Source organism: Electrona antarctica (assembly GCF_951216825.1).
Source record: "Electrona antarctica genome assembly, chromosome: 16".
NCBI classification, from domain to species: domain Eukaryota; kingdom Metazoa; phylum Chordata; class Actinopteri; order Myctophiformes; family Myctophidae; genus Electrona; species Electrona antarctica.
In genome coordinates, this window is record NC_136797.1 from 27,205,281 (window position 1) to 27,224,267 (window position 18,987).

At 40.3% G+C, this 18,987-nt stretch overlaps 1 protein-coding gene across 4 annotated transcripts in view; it reads left to right on the top strand.

Moving 5' to 3' along the window:
* The window catches only part of nedd4l (NEDD4 like E3 ubiquitin protein ligase), a 70,520-nt gene extending 61,737 nt beyond the window's left edge, over positions 1-8,783 (top strand). For all 4 annotated transcript variants that reach the window (XM_079523713.1, XM_079523714.1, XM_079523715.1 and 1 more), the window contains 9 exons: positions 1,464-1,534; positions 2,525-2,620; positions 2,792-2,865; positions 3,024-3,084; positions 3,658-3,717; positions 5,394-5,501; positions 6,543-6,639; positions 7,247-7,319; positions 7,450-8,783. In XM_079523713.1, coding sequence (XP_079379839.1) covers positions 1,464-1,534; positions 2,525-2,620; positions 2,792-2,865; positions 3,024-3,084; positions 3,658-3,717; positions 5,394-5,501; positions 6,543-6,639; positions 7,247-7,319; positions 7,450-7,552 — 743 coding nt within the window. In that variant the 3' untranslated portion in view covers positions 7,553-8,783. The remainder of the gene's footprint in view (positions 1-1,463; positions 1,535-2,524; positions 2,621-2,791; positions 2,866-3,023; positions 3,085-3,657; positions 3,718-5,393; positions 5,502-6,542; positions 6,640-7,246; positions 7,320-7,449) is intronic.
* The last annotated feature ends 10,204 nt before the right edge of the window (positions 8,784-18,987 follow it).

The window sequence follows — 18,987 nt, forward strand, 5'->3', positions numbered from 1 at the left end:
CCTAAACAATAACATGACATTTACCCATAGAGTATATAAAAGGATAGAGACTGAACTGGCGCGAAGCTCCGCCCCCCCAGCTATTCATGTCAGTGGAAGTTGCTCAGTGGCGTTTTGAAGCACCCGGAAGACTGCCGGAAGTACCGTCTCAGAACGTCTACTTCCGCATTTGACCACCAAATTTTGGTGGTCAAATGCGGAAGTGCAACCGAGCGCTCAATGTTAAAGCCCAGCTGCACAGGGTTTCCCGGTCATGAATCCACGGGTCCGCCTGTAGTCCCTCCTCCTACCACTAGGGCCCAGAGCTTCAACGTTGAATAGCCTCACTGGCCCCTTGCATTTACCCCAGCAAAACTAAAACCCTCCATTTTAGCACAGTTATTATTATGTGTTTCCTGATGTCCTGCTGTCACTTCTCTCATTACAGGGTGTTTACTCCCCATGTGTCTCAAAACGTCTTTAACCACATTACCAGCTGCTGTATAGATAATTAATTTCACGTCGCACGTGTTTAATTTTTTTCTTCCAGAAAAGAAATGTGACTGATTTGAACCAATCAGAATATTAACTATGATGACAGAAACATGTTTTAAATGTAATTCTCGTCGTAGCCCGCCTCCGGTAATATTTTGCACAAGTGAACTGAGCGAGCCCATAGAGTTGAGTCCAGGCAGTCTGGGTTTTTTTGTGCATCGCGCGAGTGGTGGAGTGGAAAAAACGTCTCTCCGTTGAATAAATGAACACCAAACGCATGGATTACGCTGACTGACACAAGCACACTGTCTCGTGTGTGTGTTAATCTGACATAACGTTAGTAGATTATGTTTTCTTCTTAGACATCACATGCGTTTGTGGTACTTATGGGATTTTGACAGCTGCCGTCCACTTTTCTTATTCTTAATGGCCCACTTTCACCCCTGCGTGATCGAACGCATGGATTCCGCTGACCGTGCGCGCGGTCCGCAATGTGTGTGAGTGTGAGTGAGAAACACCATAACGTCATTCTTCCAAAGATTTGAGTTAAAAACATTTACTGTGAAAGAATATATATTCAAAGATTTGCGCCACATTTTCACGATTTTGGAAAAATAGCAGATCTACAAGCTCGTAGAACGGCACTTGGTGCCACGCTATGAGCTTGTAGATCTACTATTTTTCAATAGCTAAAGTTTAAAATAACTTCCCTCAGTGGAAGTTGCTCAGTGGTGTTTTGAAGCACCCGGAAGACTGCCGGAAGTATAATTATAACTCAATGGCTCGAGCGAGCGGAAGTTTAGCCTAGCCTTGAGGTCCGGGCTTACGCACGTGACGTCATGAACGTCCGTCCACCTCCATTAAAGTGCTGCAATTCCACATTTCGCCAGTAGGTAGTGGCATCGAGACCAAAATAGAAACAAATCGAAAATGATAGTAAAACGTTAGAAGTTTAATTGAGCCTTGTGTTTTTGTCTATTTGTGCATAGGATTCTTCATTCGACCGTTCTACAAGATGATGCTGGGGAAACAGATCTCTCTCAACGACATGGAGTCTGTGGTACGATTTCACTGCCACGCAGTGTTGATTTTGACAGCAAATTGTGATTTTTACATTGAACGGATCTCTTGTCCACTAGTCCCTTCCTAACGTTTTAGTCTAGTTTTTTATTTAGTCTTAGTTTTAGTCATCATAGCTTAGTTTAGTTAGGAATTTAGTTTCCATTTAGTTTTCGTCAAAAGGTAGTTGACGAACATTTTTCGTCAATAGTTTTAGTCGACAAATTCAACACTGCTGCCACGTCAAAACAACCTTTTGACCCCATTAACCATGGCTTCCCTATTTTGGGCATGTCATTACTGTAGGTGAAGATTTGCAAAACATTTACAAAACATCCCGACGCGTTGTGTAGATCTTATATGGAAATTCTTCATTGGGAATAGCCCCTTGAGATGAATCATCTCGTTTTATAAGGGGATCCAGTGATCTTGTAGATCACAACACAACAAAACTAAGTATCTAAGTGTCCATGATGTCATGGACACTGGGCTCACTTCCTTCCTGGACTACAATTCCCATAATGCTTTGGTGCACTGCTCCTTGTGGATAGGGGGAGGGATGTCTTAATGAGACAACATGTAGTCCAGGAAGTAAGTGAACCCAGTGTCCTAAATGATCTAAAACCACATATTACACACACAAATACCTCCAGGAAAGGGTTCTAAATCTTCTAAATGTCATTAACATTAACATCTATTTTTTTTTATTTTTTCGTTTTTGCAAAAAAGGTGCTAAAAGCTATAAGGTGACACAGATGCGTTCCCGGCCTTAATCAAATGGGTTTAGTTTGTGATGATGTCTCTTGCATGCTGTCTGTCTGTCTGTCTCCCGCCATGCGGCGTGTCCCTAAAGGACAGCTTGTGATGATGTCTCTTGCATGCTGTCTGTATGTCTGTCTCCCGCCATGCGGCGTGTCCCTAAAGGACAGTTTGTGATGATGTCTCTTGCATGCTGTCTGTCTGTCTCCCACCATGCGGCGTGTCCCTAAAGGACAGCGAGTACTACAACTCTCTGAAGTGGATCCTGGAGAACGACCCCACGGAGCTGGACCTGAGGTTCTGCATCGACGAGGACAACTTTGGACAGGTAACCACAACAACTCGCGTCACATCACTCAAACACAGACTATTATGGAGTCTATTGTCTCAGGTTCATATTCATTTATTTTTTTTAAATAGCCATCAAGAGAGCAGTGCTGAATGTTTTAGAAACCTCATTCTTTGGTGTCCTTTCTTACTGTGTGTATCTGCCATATAGACATACCAGGTGGACCTAAAACCCAGTGGCTCGGACATGGTCGTCACCAATAACAACAAGAACGAATATATTGAGTAAGAACATTATACAATTGTATTATTATTATATTTTGCACTTTACTGTTGTGATTATGATGTGCCTTTCCTAACAATCACACTAAGAAAACACTTAATGTTTCCATTTAAAAAAAAAACTTTGGTTTGCTACATGTATATGTGTATCTCTCTAACAGCCTGGTCATTCAGTGGAGGTTTGTCAACCGCGTGCAGAAGCAGATGAACGCATTCTTGGAGGTACGTGCAGTAATGTCAGCCACCACATGGGGGCAGCATGAGTCTTATACAACTATACGTAGATCTAACCTCAAAACAGTCTAACCCCAGGCATTCTAATGGCATTGGTCTTAGAATTAGAACATGTTTTGACTATTAAAAATGTCATGTATAATTTGGCTAAAGGAATCGTGACATACAAAAAAATGTGTTTGTAATTTTATTATTTTGTTCTTAGGTTTTCTGAGCTCAATTGCACCCAAAAAACCTGAACTTTTAACATTCAGTAGATTTTCTGTGGTCTGGGGTTTTCTGGCTCAAACAAGTGCTCTGATTTGCCTGTGGACTATGAGGTTCAAGAGTCCACAAATCCACATATATGACATAAGAATTTGCCAGCAGATGTCACTGTTGAGGGATTTTGCCTGTTTTCATTGCAGCTCAAAAGGCTTCAGAATGCACAGAGAAAACCCCCAGACAACAGAAAAACCACTGAATGTTCAAAGTTCAGGTTGTGTGGGTGTAATTGCGGCCATAAAACCTAAAAGTAAAATAGAAAAATGAAAATTAATGTTCCTTTTATTTGCTTTCCAGGGCTTCACTGAACTCATTCTCATCGATCTGATCAAGATCTTTGATGAAAACGAGTTGGAGGTATGGAATACAATCCAGAATCAACCCGCTCTATACTCTTCCATTCTCCAACTGTATTCTAACCAAGCATGCTGTAGAAGTGTCTATGCTGACAGTCCAAACGAGTACATTTATTCAAGTTATTTGTCACTACTACACTATGAAAACAGATAGACATAGTTTATGCACGTTGGAGGCTGTGTCTGACTCTGATCTACAAATCACTTCCCAGCCAAATTAACCCTCCTTCGATCATGTAGATCAGTGGTTTTCAACCCTTTTAATTTCTAGGCCCATTATTTATTCAGCATTTGAGCCACGGACCACCATTTGATGAGATTTAGCCTCTCAGACCCTAAACGAAATATTTTGTTGCCATTGATCAAAATAACAGTTCTTCCACATACTCTAATTGTGTAGACTTCTTGTAAATGAAGTAATGCAGAAGTTTAACAATAATTTAATTCCTGAGAGCGTAAAATGAAACAAATGGACCCATCTCAAGAGTTAAAGATCTATAAGGGTCCATTTGGTTACCAACTCTCCATCATTTACCTGGGGACCACCTGGAACCGCTTCAAGGACCACTGGTGGTCCCCGGGCCACTGGTTGAGAACCACTGATGTAGGTTTTTGTAAAGCAAGCCGAGCTGACCCGGCCAGCAGACCTGCGGTCATCTATTCTAGACCAATAGGCTTAATGTCACTGCGCTCGTGTGTTCTGCCAAATATTTTTCCATGTAAGCTTATTTTTCCAAAAGGTTCTCATCTAGGTGTAATGTCGAACATAATGTCGAATATGAGCATGGCGAAAGTATTTTGAGAATAGCAGACCTACAATCACAACGCAGTGTGGGATCATTGCTCACAATGTGTCACACTGCTATTTGTTGTGAACTTGTAGATTGGCTATTTTTGAGGGGCACTAGCCCCTCAAAAATATTAATAGCTATTAGTGTAGATTTTTGTCCTACACAAACATTGAATTCCCATTGACAATGAATGGAGAATTTACATCATAGTGTGTGAGCAAATAGGCATAGTGTCTATTTTACGTCATGATGATATACGATGATAAGAGCGTCCCTCACTTCACACGGGTGTGATTTTTTTTATAGTGTCGTACAACAAAGCATGTCGGGTTCAAGTGGCTTAACTGCTGTCTCAACGCAGTGGTTTAAAGTAACAAATATGTATATTTACTCAAGCGCAATGTTGAGGTACTTCCAATTTTCTATACTTTTACTTCTACTCCACTACATCTCTAATTTTTACTTTCCACTACCATGATTAGAACACATTAGTTACTAGTTACTTTGTAGATTTGGATTATTATTATTATTACAAATCATTAACATATGTTAACACTTATTTAAACGTTGGTATTTGAAAATTGTGGCTATTTTCAAAAGAGTTTTATACATTTGATAATCTGTGAAATGGGACATTCTGCATAATGAGTACTTTTACTTTTGATACTTTTAAGTATATTTTGATGCCAATACATTTGTATTGTAACATGTGTGTTTCTACATTGCAGTATTGATACTTTTACTTAAGTAAAAGAAATATACAGTAGTACGTTTCCACCACTGTCTGAGGGGATTGTTCACTGTGTGTGTGTGTGTGTGTGTGTGTGCGTGTGTGCGTGTGCGTGTGCGTGTGCGTGTGCGTGTGTGTGTGTGTGTGTGTGTGCAGCTGCTCATGTGTGGCCTGGGGGACGTCGACGTCAACGATTGGAGGCAACACACTGTTTATAAGAATGGCTACTGTCCCAATCACCCTGTCATACAGTGGTTCTGGAAGGTAAATATGCTGTGTGTGTGTGTGTCATAGCTCTATGATCAGAACATAAGACCTTATTTGGTCTGACCACAGCCATCTCACCTGAAATGGTGCCAGCAACATGTCCACAATTCAATTTTGTCCAAATTTGAAAGGAAAATGTCCATTTTCTCCTAAGATGGAGTGGGGATTTTGTCCAAAAAGCACATGTATGATTGTATGGCATGGTGTACTTTGAAACATGGAAGCAATGGCTCTAGAATAGTCACATCACCCTTACCCCACGATCAGGCCAGTGGCAAGTTTTCTGGCCTAATCTTTGGAAGATCAAAGTCTGTTTGGATGAACGAGTGTGTTTGCTCTGATGAAAGAGACTAGAGCAGCGCTTGCCCCAGTTATCAGCTGTCTGGAGCTTGGTTCAGCACGCTTATACACACACACCTTAAATGTACGTACGTACACACACACACACACACACACACACAGGGTCATACGGGCTGGACTGATTCAAACAACATCTGTTTGTTCATACAGGCCTATGCCTCGGTTACAAGGAAATCCATCATTACAACTGCTGTTTGTTTATGTCCTTTATAAGAAGAAAGAAGAGTTGCTTATGCCATTAAGACCTTATAGGACCTGATTCTACAAATGTCGTCTAAATCCTGAGAGTTGTCTGAAAAACCTATGTTTCTATGTCAGTGGTTCTCAAACCTTTTCGTGTCAAGGACCCCCAGAATGATATGTATTTGACCGCTTACCCCTGTCTGAACATATGTTGTTCCAGGGACCCCCCAGAAGCTAATATTTAAAATCATTTGCTGTGAAAGAGTATAAAGATTTGCACACATTTTCACGATTAAAAAATAAATAAATTGCAGATCTATGTCGCACTATTTTTCAGCAGCTAAAGTTTAAAATAATGGTTAAAGTGGTTTAAAGCTACAGCATGAGGCCACACAGATTCATCCTCGGGTCTAAATTGGTTATACTGTAGCTCTACGTGGCGTTATGCAATGTTCTTGTTTGATTTTTGATTGATGACCCATTTGATCTGCTCAGGTTGTCCTGTTGATGGATGCTGAGAAGAGGATCCGTCTGCTTCAGTTTGTTACAGGAACATCCAGAGTCCCCATGAATGGCTTTGCTGAACTCTACGGTATGCACTGTATTCTTACCAAAAGATTATAAGATGAATTGGCTTTTATAATAGCAGGATACTTCTTCATCTTTTAGTCACTAATCACATTTTTATCATGTCACCCTTCAGAGAAGGAACTTTGTTAGTTGTTATTATTATTTTTAGTTATTTTTATTTTTTTTCAGTACGTTTTAGTCCCATTAGTGAACGACTGTAATTACAATTCGGATTCCCTCTTGCATGAGTGGTAGACACAATGGTTAGGAATTCCAAATTGTGTAGCTTTTAGACAGCGGTGCCATTTACATTTTGGCTGGTGATCAATGTTACATTTCTCACCCTGGTAATAAAACAAAGCATATCTGTAAATCTAAACATAAGAAAAAAAGGCACAGGTTACTTTTGTTGTGTAAAATCAATGTCTGGTTTTGTTAACACAACAGAATCACCCAAACCAATCCGATGCAAGCGTGTGACGTAGAATAGAGTACAGTCTCAAGAAAAGAAAACTCGGGGGAACTCGGTTTAGCAAGCAAAGACTAAATCAATAAACTTGGGAAACTCTGGTTAAGCAGTCTAAGTGTTAATGTTATGCTCTCTCTCTCTCTCTCTCTCTCTCTCCAAGGTTCGAATGGACCTCAGCTGTTTACCATTGAGCAGTGGGGGACCCCAGAGAAATTGCCAAGAGCCCACACATGGTATGTACCAAGTATTACCAACCATGCTTTCATGCGTGCACACACACACATGCATGCACCAGTGCTGCTTATAGCATCCCAACACGCCCAAACCCCGCAATGCATCTGATCTAATATGTTCTCCTTTCAGTTTCAACCGATTGGACCTGCCCACCTACGAGTCCTTCGAGGACCTGCGAGAGAAGCTCCTCATGGCCGTGGAGAACGCCCAGGGCTTCGAAGGGGTCGATTAAAAAGAAGGAAAAAAAAAACACCAAAAAAATAAATAACACGGCTGCATCAAATACAGCACGGTCACGGGAAACGGTCACCACACTGCCATTTTTACAGTGGCTGTATAGCAGTTCCGTGCCAGCATGTTGTACTGTATGCCTGTATGAACGAGCCGCTGGGTTGAGACTGTGTGCAGTGACTCGTCGAGCCAATAAACCCCTACGTCCTCCTATCTCGTCCTTGTACTGTACGTCGGTCACTCTTTCCAGGTGCATAGGATGGAATGGGTGGTGGATGGGGAGAGGGGATAGTGTTGCACCATTCAGAAAGGCTGAATTCTATTTACTACACAGGCATGATTTACAAATGATTACAACTGCCCACTGTATGCCTCTTTTTTTTCCCTCCCTCTCCTGTTCCTGTGAAAATCTGCAGTGCTGGAAAAAAAAACAAACACTAATAACATTTCATTAGATCCTTTGTGTACATTGTATAGCTCTGTATTTTTGCACCCTTCTCTATCTGTAAGGGTCTTAGCATGGCCTTAAGTCCGATCTATACTTAGTTTTGCGCTGGTGTTGCGTGTAGAAAATAACCAATCTGCAACGCATTGTGAGCTTGCAGATGGGATATCTTCGGCATGCGACGTCCACGCCCAACAAAGTATAAATCAAGCCTTAAAGTGGCTTTTTACATGCACTATTTTTCTCCCTAAGGAAAACAGTAACGGCAGGGCACTATACGATCACGCCTCTCAGATCCTCACACACCAACACCGGATTACCTTAGGAATGTTAGCCAATCACAGATCAGGAGATCTGACGCAACCTTTCAGACAGTAACACGCCACCGTCGTGTGATCCAATTCAACTCTGTGATCACATTCACCATTACAGCCTGTTGTTGTATATTCAGATTAACATTGATTCTTTGGGACGGACTGAGAAATGAGGAAATGTATCAACTGATGGTTTGATAATCTCATATTAAAAGTAAAAAGGAAAAGGATTTATTTTTTCTCTTCATTTTAAAGTTTTTTTTTTTTTTTTTTTATCAATGTTGTTGTTCTTACAGGAAATACTCAATGCATTTGTACTGATGAATACTGATGTTTACTATTTGGACATTTCTAGACGGAATGTGTGGAGTGTAAATCTGGCCAATTTGGGAAATGATGAATCCATATCATTTGTCATGGTGATAGAAAATATGTTGAATAAAATGGTTATCATAAGAGCTATTAAAGCGGCATGATGATGTATCTTGTGTTTGCTTTGATTGCTTTGGTAATTGGAAGTGTAATTATCCCTCTGGGGCCGCAGGTTTGGGGAGGGGAAGAGTTCAATATGGGGATAGTTTGTCCGAGAGATATGCGTCACAGTGATTATTATATTAATATTGTCATGCTTATAACTGTTCATAATGCTGTAAATTCTTATAAAAAAAAGAAATTCTTTCATGATATATAAACATGTATGTATGGTCATTGGTCATCTAACGGAAGTATTAATGATGGAAAAACACAGAGAATGAAGTGTATGTATGTCCATGTGTGTGCGGCTGTGTGCGTGTTTGCGAAAAAGAAAGCTGTGATTGCCACTGAATATAAAAGCAGCACGTTTCTTACAGACGGAGAAAAAAAAGTTTTCATTTTTTTTAGCGTTCATTTTCCTCCCCTTTTTCTAACACAACTGAACCTAAAGGGCACTTTATAGATCACTTTAAGGTCATGTCGCCTGTCTTATGTCTTCTAACTTGAATGTGAATTTGTTTTATTTTTATTTTTCATTCAGAGCACTTACTCGGTGCAATATACATAGTTTGTAATACCTAATTTATGCTCCTGTCGCGTGACAGTGTCGTGCACCGAAAATAGATCTACAAGCCACAACGTGAAGCATCTGTGGCACGTTGTAGCTTGCAGATCTGCTATTTACGATGCACACGACAAAGTATAAATAGTCTGTAAATCTGGGTTGCTGCTAAGGTAGAAAACATTGATCGCTGTGAAGCTGAGACTTTACATTCTTAGTATTCTCTCTTTCTTTCTTCCTTGTTCTGTTTCTTTTCTCCGACCACCACCACCACCACCACCCAAGCTGGCTCAGTATAGATTTGTCCTTTTATATGGGGTGTTTCTTTTTTATTATTAATGGTGGGGAAATATCACTTTTGTTAAAAGATTCCACTACTTGCAAGTATTTGTGATTCATATAACGTGGGTCAAATAAAAATGAAATGTAGAACTTTTCAAGCTGTGTTGCGTTGATCTGTGGAACGGTCATTAGTGAGACTGCTACTGTCTATGAATTGTCTTGCAAACTCAAGTTTGAGAAATTGATCAATCACAACGCTTGAGTCTCTCAAGTCGTTGTCTTTGATCAAGACTGTCAAGCAACTCACTCTAGACTGGACTATCTGACCTGAGAGAGGCAGTGCCACAGAACTGTTTTGAATGCAACGATGTGTAGGCTGTTTTCCGCTGGGGCTGTGAGTTTTTACTAATGTAATTTATTTTTATGTGTAAACTTGAAACATTATTGTCCTGTAAAAAGGTCTCTTTTCCCTTCATCTTTATCCTTTTTAGTATAATAGTGTAGTGAACCTGACTTGGAGTGACGTCATACAAAACATTGATTGATTGATTGATTGAAGAATTTATTAACAGTTTGCAGAATTACAGTACATTTCAAGCACAAACTCAATACAAAGGCTGTTAACTGTGAGTGGACGACCCAATTAAGCATTACACTTGTTTCCAATAGGGTCCACCATGTTCAAATCATCAAAACATTTAGAGAGTACAAATAGACACTTCTATAGACAGAACAGGAATTCATCATAAAGGAGGTAAAAAGGGAAAAGAAACATATAGGCCTACAGTGAGGGGGGAAAAAAAGGGGTGGGCGGTGGGGGGGATTCACGTTCAGCTCCGTTAATTTGTTTGTTTTCCTTGGAGGAGCTGCGTTGGGTCCCCAAGTTGGCTCAGTGGCCAGTATATAAACTAGAGACATGTAGGAATACAAAAATCAGTCGGTCACCTTATGTGGTACCAATTAATGTAAATATCAGTGTTGGCCCCTGCACTAATAAACCTGGCCAGCATTGCCAGGGTTATTGTGCTGCGCATTCAAGTTTCGGTACCCAGCATGGTCGGTGTGTTGCATGAGTGCACTGACATCAGCCGTTGCCCCAGATAATCCCAATTTGGGCTGACGTCAACCATTGACTTCACTGCTTGACAATTCTGATTTCCGCTGATGACAACCATTGCCTGTAACAATAGTGATGCTGTCAGGAATGTCTATACAAGGACATATACCGGTAGACAACTTTAAATTTATAGAATAGATTAAACAGGTGGTGTTTTCACACACTTGGACCCTTTCAGCCCTTGAAGTGGACTCAGACCATGACTCAGCAGTGAACACTCCAAAATAACTCAGACCCCTCTGTAGTGAACCATAGAGGCCAACACAAACTAAATACATTACAATTTTGGTTTCTACAAATTAGTATGATGATGTAGTAGGCATAGGCCAGATCCCTCCAGGTACAAATAAGTACAGTAGACTGTTTTCAGACTGCCTTTGCTATGGCCTACGCCCTACAACACATTTAACTCAATTTAATGCAGTGCTTGAAATGAACACGAATGAATGGTATAAATTAATGAAGTCAATATAACCTTATTCTTAGTGTTACAATGAGTGTATACGTAGAAATACACCAGGTGTTTAATTTCATCCTCATTAGCAGTTCTTGAGACTGATGAAAATGAGGTTTATATTAAAACTTCATTTTCACTTTTAGAGCTATTCATAACTGCTATACTTTACACTCTCTCTCTCTCTCTCTCTCTCTCTCTCTCTCTCCCCAATCTCTCTTTCAGTGCACATGTGTGGTGAAGGGACGTCAGTTCATTCACACTGCAGGCAATCTAGGAGTTATCAGCTTCAAGGACGAACAAATAAAAACCTCCCTGCCAGTCCGGGGACATTTTATCAAAGCCCCCATGTAGCCAATCACTCCATCTGGTCACAAACAAACCACCAGCCAACCCTTCCTCCAGTTCAATCTACTATAATATAGATTTAAAAATGTCACAAAATCGTGTGTGTGTGCGTGCGTGCGTGCGCCCGCCCTTATTATTGCTAATGGCGAGTCACATGTACGTGTAGGTAGATTTATGTCTTAAATCTTCTATGTTTAACTGTGTTCTTTCTTGCTACATAATGTGTAAAATCATGACCCAAAGCTAATGTGTAATACTGGGTATAGCTACACTGTTTTCCTATGAAAGATAAGACGGTTCTAGTAAATGGGAGCCAGTTGGGACTATTTACAGTGTCTCACAGGCCTCTGGTATCCATGGTTACGTCCGAGCACTGACCTGAGTGACCTGAGCGGACATTTGAGCTCAGGTAAACCACAAGAACCCTTTAATACTTCAAATACAGTCGTACACTCCAGTGGTGGAAGAAGAACTACGATTCTTTTACGTAATTAAAAGTATATACCACACTGTAGAAGTAGCCTATATTCTGTTACAAGTGATGGGCCTTTTGAACAGCATTTTTAATTGTAGCAAAGTATTTGTATTTGAACCCGGTTTCCTTCACAAGGGGATACATTGAATCTTGACCATCAGGTCAAAATTGGTGTCAGATCCTTTGTCTAGGTGAGACATGACCTTTGTACAAAATACAACCACCACAATTGTATAAGTTATATTGTATAACCAACCAACCATACAGATTGGACAAAATTACATTTGATTCAAGAAAATAGTGCAGCTTTAATTCAAATAATTATTCAAATAAAAACCATCCACACTGTAAGCTACAGAGGATGAAGCAAGGTCAGACCTTTCAAACCGATATGACGGCTGGGTTAGAATCTGAGTGTCGGGTTCGAGAGTGAAACCTGCGAAAAAGTCAGCATGGTTCCTTGGGGACATGGTGGAAAACATTGTGAAAGACATTAAGCCAATCAAACCCAAGGAGAGGGTAGGTGTTTGTGGGGGTAAGTAGCCTATCCAATGTGTGAGCTGGAATCAAAACACTGGTTGAAATCAGAACAAATCCTACATAATATTTGAGTTTCATCTATGACTGGAAAACTAAAAATAAACAGTGAATCTCTGACCTTGCTGTAGCGTACTCTACTGTGTTTGTTCGTGTTCCTTTTTTGTCATAGCATGTGTTTATGTTCCTGGTTTGCAACTTGGGGTCCAGGACCCCCAGGGGGCCCTTCCTTGAGGGCGTTGCTTGGGTTCCAGGACCCCCAGGGGGCCCTTCCTTGAGGGCGTTGCTTGGGTTCCAGGACCCCCAGGGGGCCCTTCCTTGAGGGCGTTGCTTGGGTTCCAGGACCCCCAGGGGGCCCTTCTTTGAGGGCGTTGCTTGGGTTCCAGGACCCCCAGGGGGCCCTTCCTTGAGGGCGTTGCTTGGGTTCCAGGACCCCCAGGGGGCCCTTCCTTGAGGGCGTTGCTTGGGTTCCAGGACCCCCAGGGGGCCCTTCCTTGAGGGCGTTGCTTGGGTTCCTATATCTGTAGCTAAATGATTGATAGTTAGGAACCAACCATCCTTATGGATCTATATCTCCGAAAATCATTTAAGTATGAAGTATTATCTAATTATTTATATAAAACTGGGGGGTGGTCCTTGAAATCTAAAAGTGTGAGAATCAGGTATGTGACACTAAACTTAAAATGACTGGGAATTGCGGCCCTGTTACCACATAGTATCTTTTTTTCTCCCCTGTTGCTCACCATCTCCTGCGCATTCTACCTCTGGTCAGGGTCGATCAATACTTCTGCTGTAGCTTATCACTGATGGGGAACCGTCTGTTTGTCCAAACCCCCCTCATGGGCTACATAAAGAGCTCAGGACGGGACAGTTCTAGGACCAGTTGCACCGTGGACCACCAGACCCTTCATCACATGCAGGACTGCAGACTCATCACTGGACTGAACTGAACTGAACTGGATTGGACTTTAACTGTGCTACACGGACGAGACCTGTCCTGGAGACATAAATGCCGTGGAGCGGAGGAAGAGGAGTTAGAGGGAGAGAGGGGACAGGGGACGGCGGACCACTGGATATTGAAGAAGAGGCGGGAGGGAGAGAGAGGATCTTACTGTTCACTGTGGAATCTTGGGGTGAGTTGGTTGGATCTGAGCTAGATGGGGTCTATACTTTCAAAACCTGGGTTGGTTCCTTGCCATTGAACGGCCTACAGCACATACCCAGTAGCCTAAAACGAATGAATCCATGGATCACCGTGAGAGTTAGACAAATGTTATGTAACCATTTTTGTCCTATCTCACTCAGATTTAAATGAACTGTGGCTTTTTCGAGGGAATTGAGCCTAGTTTCTTGAACTACATTCTGAAACCATATTTTACCTGAAATATCATAAATATGTAATTCTGTTCTAATAGTCTAAATTTTGGCAAGTTTAATCTTCAGCAATCAGCACAGTGACTTTATAGAGTCTACAAAATAGCACTATGGCAGTGATACTGGTAGCAGTGGTGAATGAATAGGACACATCACATAGCTTCTTGTTACCTCTCTCATTTTTTATCTCATTCTGTCTGACTTATATACACACAGCTGCTCACATACCCACTCAACAGATAAGTCTCAGCTTAGTTAGAAACCTTTTCATACTGTCGTTTTCTGGTATAAAATGGCTACAGATTGCTGGATTCCGAATTGAAATGGCTTCATCCAGTTTCTGCTTTCATTGGGACACATTAACTAATAGTCTAGGATAGTTTCAAAGCAGTAATAATGAACATTCCATTGGTTTTGTCGCAGCCTGACCCTGAAATACCTGATAGAAAACTCAGCCGGCTGACTAACACACACAAGCTAGGCGTACTTCAAATAATGAATCATTCTCTTGTGAAATCTACAGCCTGTCTTTATTTTTTGTTCTGTTTCTCTGCTATTCATGTCTCATACTAATTCCCTTCACCTTACCTTCATTTTATGTTTTTTTTTGTCTTTCTCCAGAAAGTCTTCTCACAGTCTGTCTGTCTGTCTGTCCGTCCATCCATCCTGAACCATGTCTTCCAGAGCTATGGAGTGTGACAATGGTGTTTGTGTCCTGTGCTATCAAACGCCATTATCACACTAAATAGCTATGGCAAGAACAAAACCTCCACAGCGCACATGGGCAACTGGCAGCCCCGGGAGCCACATGCGGCCCCCCGGCCCCACGCACCACCATCACTTAATGTGGCCCGCAAGTTATTATCAGAATACTGATATATTTATTGATTTCAGCTGTTATAATTCCATACATGCAAACATGACCCGCTTGAATTACTTCAGTCTACACTATATATGTAGCTTTAATGACTAGTATTAAGATGTTGTTTGTCTTTTTGTCTTTTTGTCCAATGTATTTGTATTTAGTTCATAAAGTTAGATAACTAAATGCTTTTGAAATTAAATAAAAAAGTAACTTCAGGATTCCAATTAAAAAAATGCAACAAATTTATTCAGGATTTCAATTCCAATATAGCAAAAATAACTGCTTTACAACTGTGACCGGTTTTGAGCTTGTAGATTGGCTATTTTTGCTATGACAGAAATATGCAATGTGGCCCCAATGTGGAACTATATTGTGGCCCTCTGGAGTGAATGTGGAACTATATTGTGGCCCTCTCCATCGTCAAAGTTGCCCACCCCTGCTCCACAGGACCGATTTAAAGACATTCTCATAAAATGTCCTATAGATTATTTGTTACATTGTGTTATATTATGACAGTATTTGTTGACCACATCTTTATTATTCTATTTTTTTCTTTTCTTTGTTGTTGTTATTACAATTAATTTTGCTCTTCAAAGGCTGAGTGGCTTATTTGAGAACTCTGGATATTCACCTTGAACCCCATAGCATTCCTTTTCTGGGGTGAACATTTAGCGGAGATAGAAAATCTACAGGCTCAACGAAGTTGAAGTTGGGAGTTACAGTAGTACAGTTGACAGTGTAGTTACAAAAAGACAGGACGGTGAAATAATATTCGCTTTAGTTTTCCTTACATACAAAATGTGCTCCTCTGTAGTCATTGCATGATAATAAATTAAGCCAGGGGTCTTCAACGTTGTTCAGGCCAAGGACCCCTTAGCTGAGCAGGGAGCCATAGGCCTACTACATATTGTATACTTATTGTATATTGTGTAAATTAATCTATTTAAAATCTATTATTATGTTGTTGGATGTGTAAAAGGTGGATGGGGTTTGGCAGCCCCCCCTGTAGTAACTCCAAGGACCACCTGTTAAAGACCTATGAATATAACTGTACTGTACTGTACTCTAGTGAATGATGATATCTATATACGATGCACGGTCCTGCACTACTAGACCACAGATGGTTGGTTGGTGACCCAGTTACCTCTGCATGCCAGAGCTGCTCATTTGCTGCTTTAATGCCACATTGTTATGGACAGAAATAAGTGACCCGCAACTGTTCTAAGTCTGGACATATACGTCCATCCAACTGTTCTGAGTCTAGACATATACGTCCATCCAACTGTTCTGAGTCTAGACATATACGTCCATCCAACTGTTCTGAGTCTCGACATATACGTCCATCCAACTGTTCTGAGTCTAGACATATACGTCCATCCAACTGTTCTGAGTCTAGACATATACGTCCATCCAACTGTTATGAGTCTAGACATATACGTCCATCCAACTGTTCTGCGTCTGGACATATACGTCCATCCAACTGTTCTGAGTCTAGACATATACGTCCATCCAACTGTTCTGAGTCTGGACATATACGTCCATCCAACTGTTCTGAGTCTGGACATATACGTCCATCCAACTGTTCTGAGTCTAGACATATACGTCCATCCAACTGTTCTGAGTCTAGACATATACGTCCATCCAACTGTTCTGAGTCTAGACATATACGTCCATCCAACTGTACTGAGTCTGGACATATACGTCCATCCAACTGTTCTGAGTCTGGACATATACGTCCATCCAACTGTTCTGAGTCTAGACATATACGTCCATCCAACTGTTCTGAGTCTAGACATATACGTCCATCCCGGCAGTTATTGTGTTTTCATTGATGAGTTGAAGAATACTTCACATAGAATACTTTGAATCATTACAAGGCCACAGAATGCAGTTTTGTTTTTGTTTCGTTTTCTTACAACGTCACCACAGAAATAAAGACAATACTGAGATTGGCTGTTCATTATAGGCTACTTTATTTGTTACAGTAAAAGTGTTTTTCACTTATTGTTGTATTGTATATTTTTTCACTGACACAAACGCGCACGCGCGCACACGCACGCACACGCACACGCACACACACAAAGTAGATACGTTGGTACAGTCACATTTCAAGGAAACTAGTTTTTTAGGAAAGTCTAAACCCTAATAACATCCTTGCCAGGCAGAATGACATTCATAGTGTGCACTTGCTTAATTTATACTGGGCTATTTTCGAAGCGCAACACCGTTATATAATGAAGTATACGTAAATCAAACTGCAGGTCAGGGGGTCCATTCCACTGCATTTGCTCACCTCCAGGAAATAAATCACACTATGGTTGATTTAACACATGTTTGCTCACCTCCAGGAAATAAATCACACTATGGTTGATTTAACACATGTTTAATAACAAACAAATGCAGTATTACTGTAGTAATACAGTACACACTACACAACTACACACGCACGCACGCACGCACGCACGCACGCACGCACGCACGCACGCACTATTTTTGTTTGTGTGTATATTTTATTACACTGCTGCCACATTGTGGAACACATCAACACTCATGTCAAGTCAAGTTGGAACAGGTTGAATTTCTTTCAAAACGTTTTTTATTTCTTTATTTTGTGATGTGCTTTTGGAATCGCCATATTTTTGTCTGACAAAATCAATCAATCAATACAATTTCTCAGTAAATACAATGTATTTGAATTAAAACAGAAATGTAACAATGACCTTAAAAACAATATCATTATACATGTATGCCTGTCCAGAAGAGAAGAAAATATATATATAACGTTCTTTGTAAATCTGTAGCTTTTCTAACGCAAACAAACATATTAATCCAAAAATATATATTTCGACATTAAATATATGGTGGGTTGAAGGAATCTCTTGGGCTTCACTTCTGCCACTCCACAATCGGACGTCGGTTTTTCTCACAACAGGATAGCTACTAGCAGTGGTGGAAAAAGTACTCGTTGTTTTACTTAAGTAAAAGCATCAATACGGCAATGTAGAAATACTCCAGTACAAGTAAAAGTCTGGAATTCAAAATGTACTTGAGTAAAAGTACAAATGTATTGGCATCAATACATTCTATTCTACCATTCTATTCTATATTCTTTCTACCACAAGTAGAAGGTACTCATTATTCAGAATGTCTCAATTCAAGTTTTCAAATGTATAAAAAAATCATTTGAAAATAGCCGATCTACAAGCTCACAATGCGTCACATTGCGATGCATTGTGAGCTTGTATAGGTCGGCTATTCCGGCCGAAAATCTATACAGTAGGGCTGAAGTGGTTAATGCATGTTTTGTAATAATGATCTACAAAGTAACTAGTAACTAAAGTTGTCAAATAATTGTAGTGGAGTAAAAGTACAAGATTTGCCTCTGATATGATATGTATAGTGGAGTAGAAGTACTGAAAATTACTCAAGTAAAATTGTACTTAAGTACAGTACTTACAGTAAGTTATGTACTTACTGTAGTTACTTTCCACCACTGGTAGCTACTAGTAACATTTCTACAGGCCAGTTCTCAACGACTGAACACAACTAAAATATTCATGACTCTCTTTCATATTTTGATAAAGTGCAAATGAGTAAAGCCCGATTTCATACTTTGGTCGTACGACAGTGTCGCAGGCCACAAATATCACGAATGTTTGTATGCAACACCGTCATGCACCATTTTAATGCCCACTGCATTTTCTAGTTCTAATTCACTTTGAAGAAGACGCACAGCATTGAAATGTTCTTTTGGGTTCAGTTGTTGAAAAGTCTAAAAATCTAAATAGCTTGTGTGTGTAGGCCTACATCTATTCTTACGTGCTGATCTGATTTACAGAAACACATCCTTTTTTTTTTTATCAAAGATGGAAATAAAGAAATTTGAAGTGTAAATTGAAAGTAAAAAAGAGAGGAAATACGACTGATCCGAAGAGACACAATATTGCCGTCCAGGCGTCCACAAATCTAACATTTACAGTTAAATTAACACAGGACTTTACTGTCGACAGAAACGCTATAAAATAAATTTCAAGTTTTTTTTCTAAATGAATCACAGTTTTATCCAAAGCAAATTAAATAATGTCTCTGATTATCCGTCAGATGATGACTATAAGATACAAAATAAAAACTATGATACATAACCAACCGTACACTGAAATCCCCGGCCACTATCGCGAAACGTTTTAAC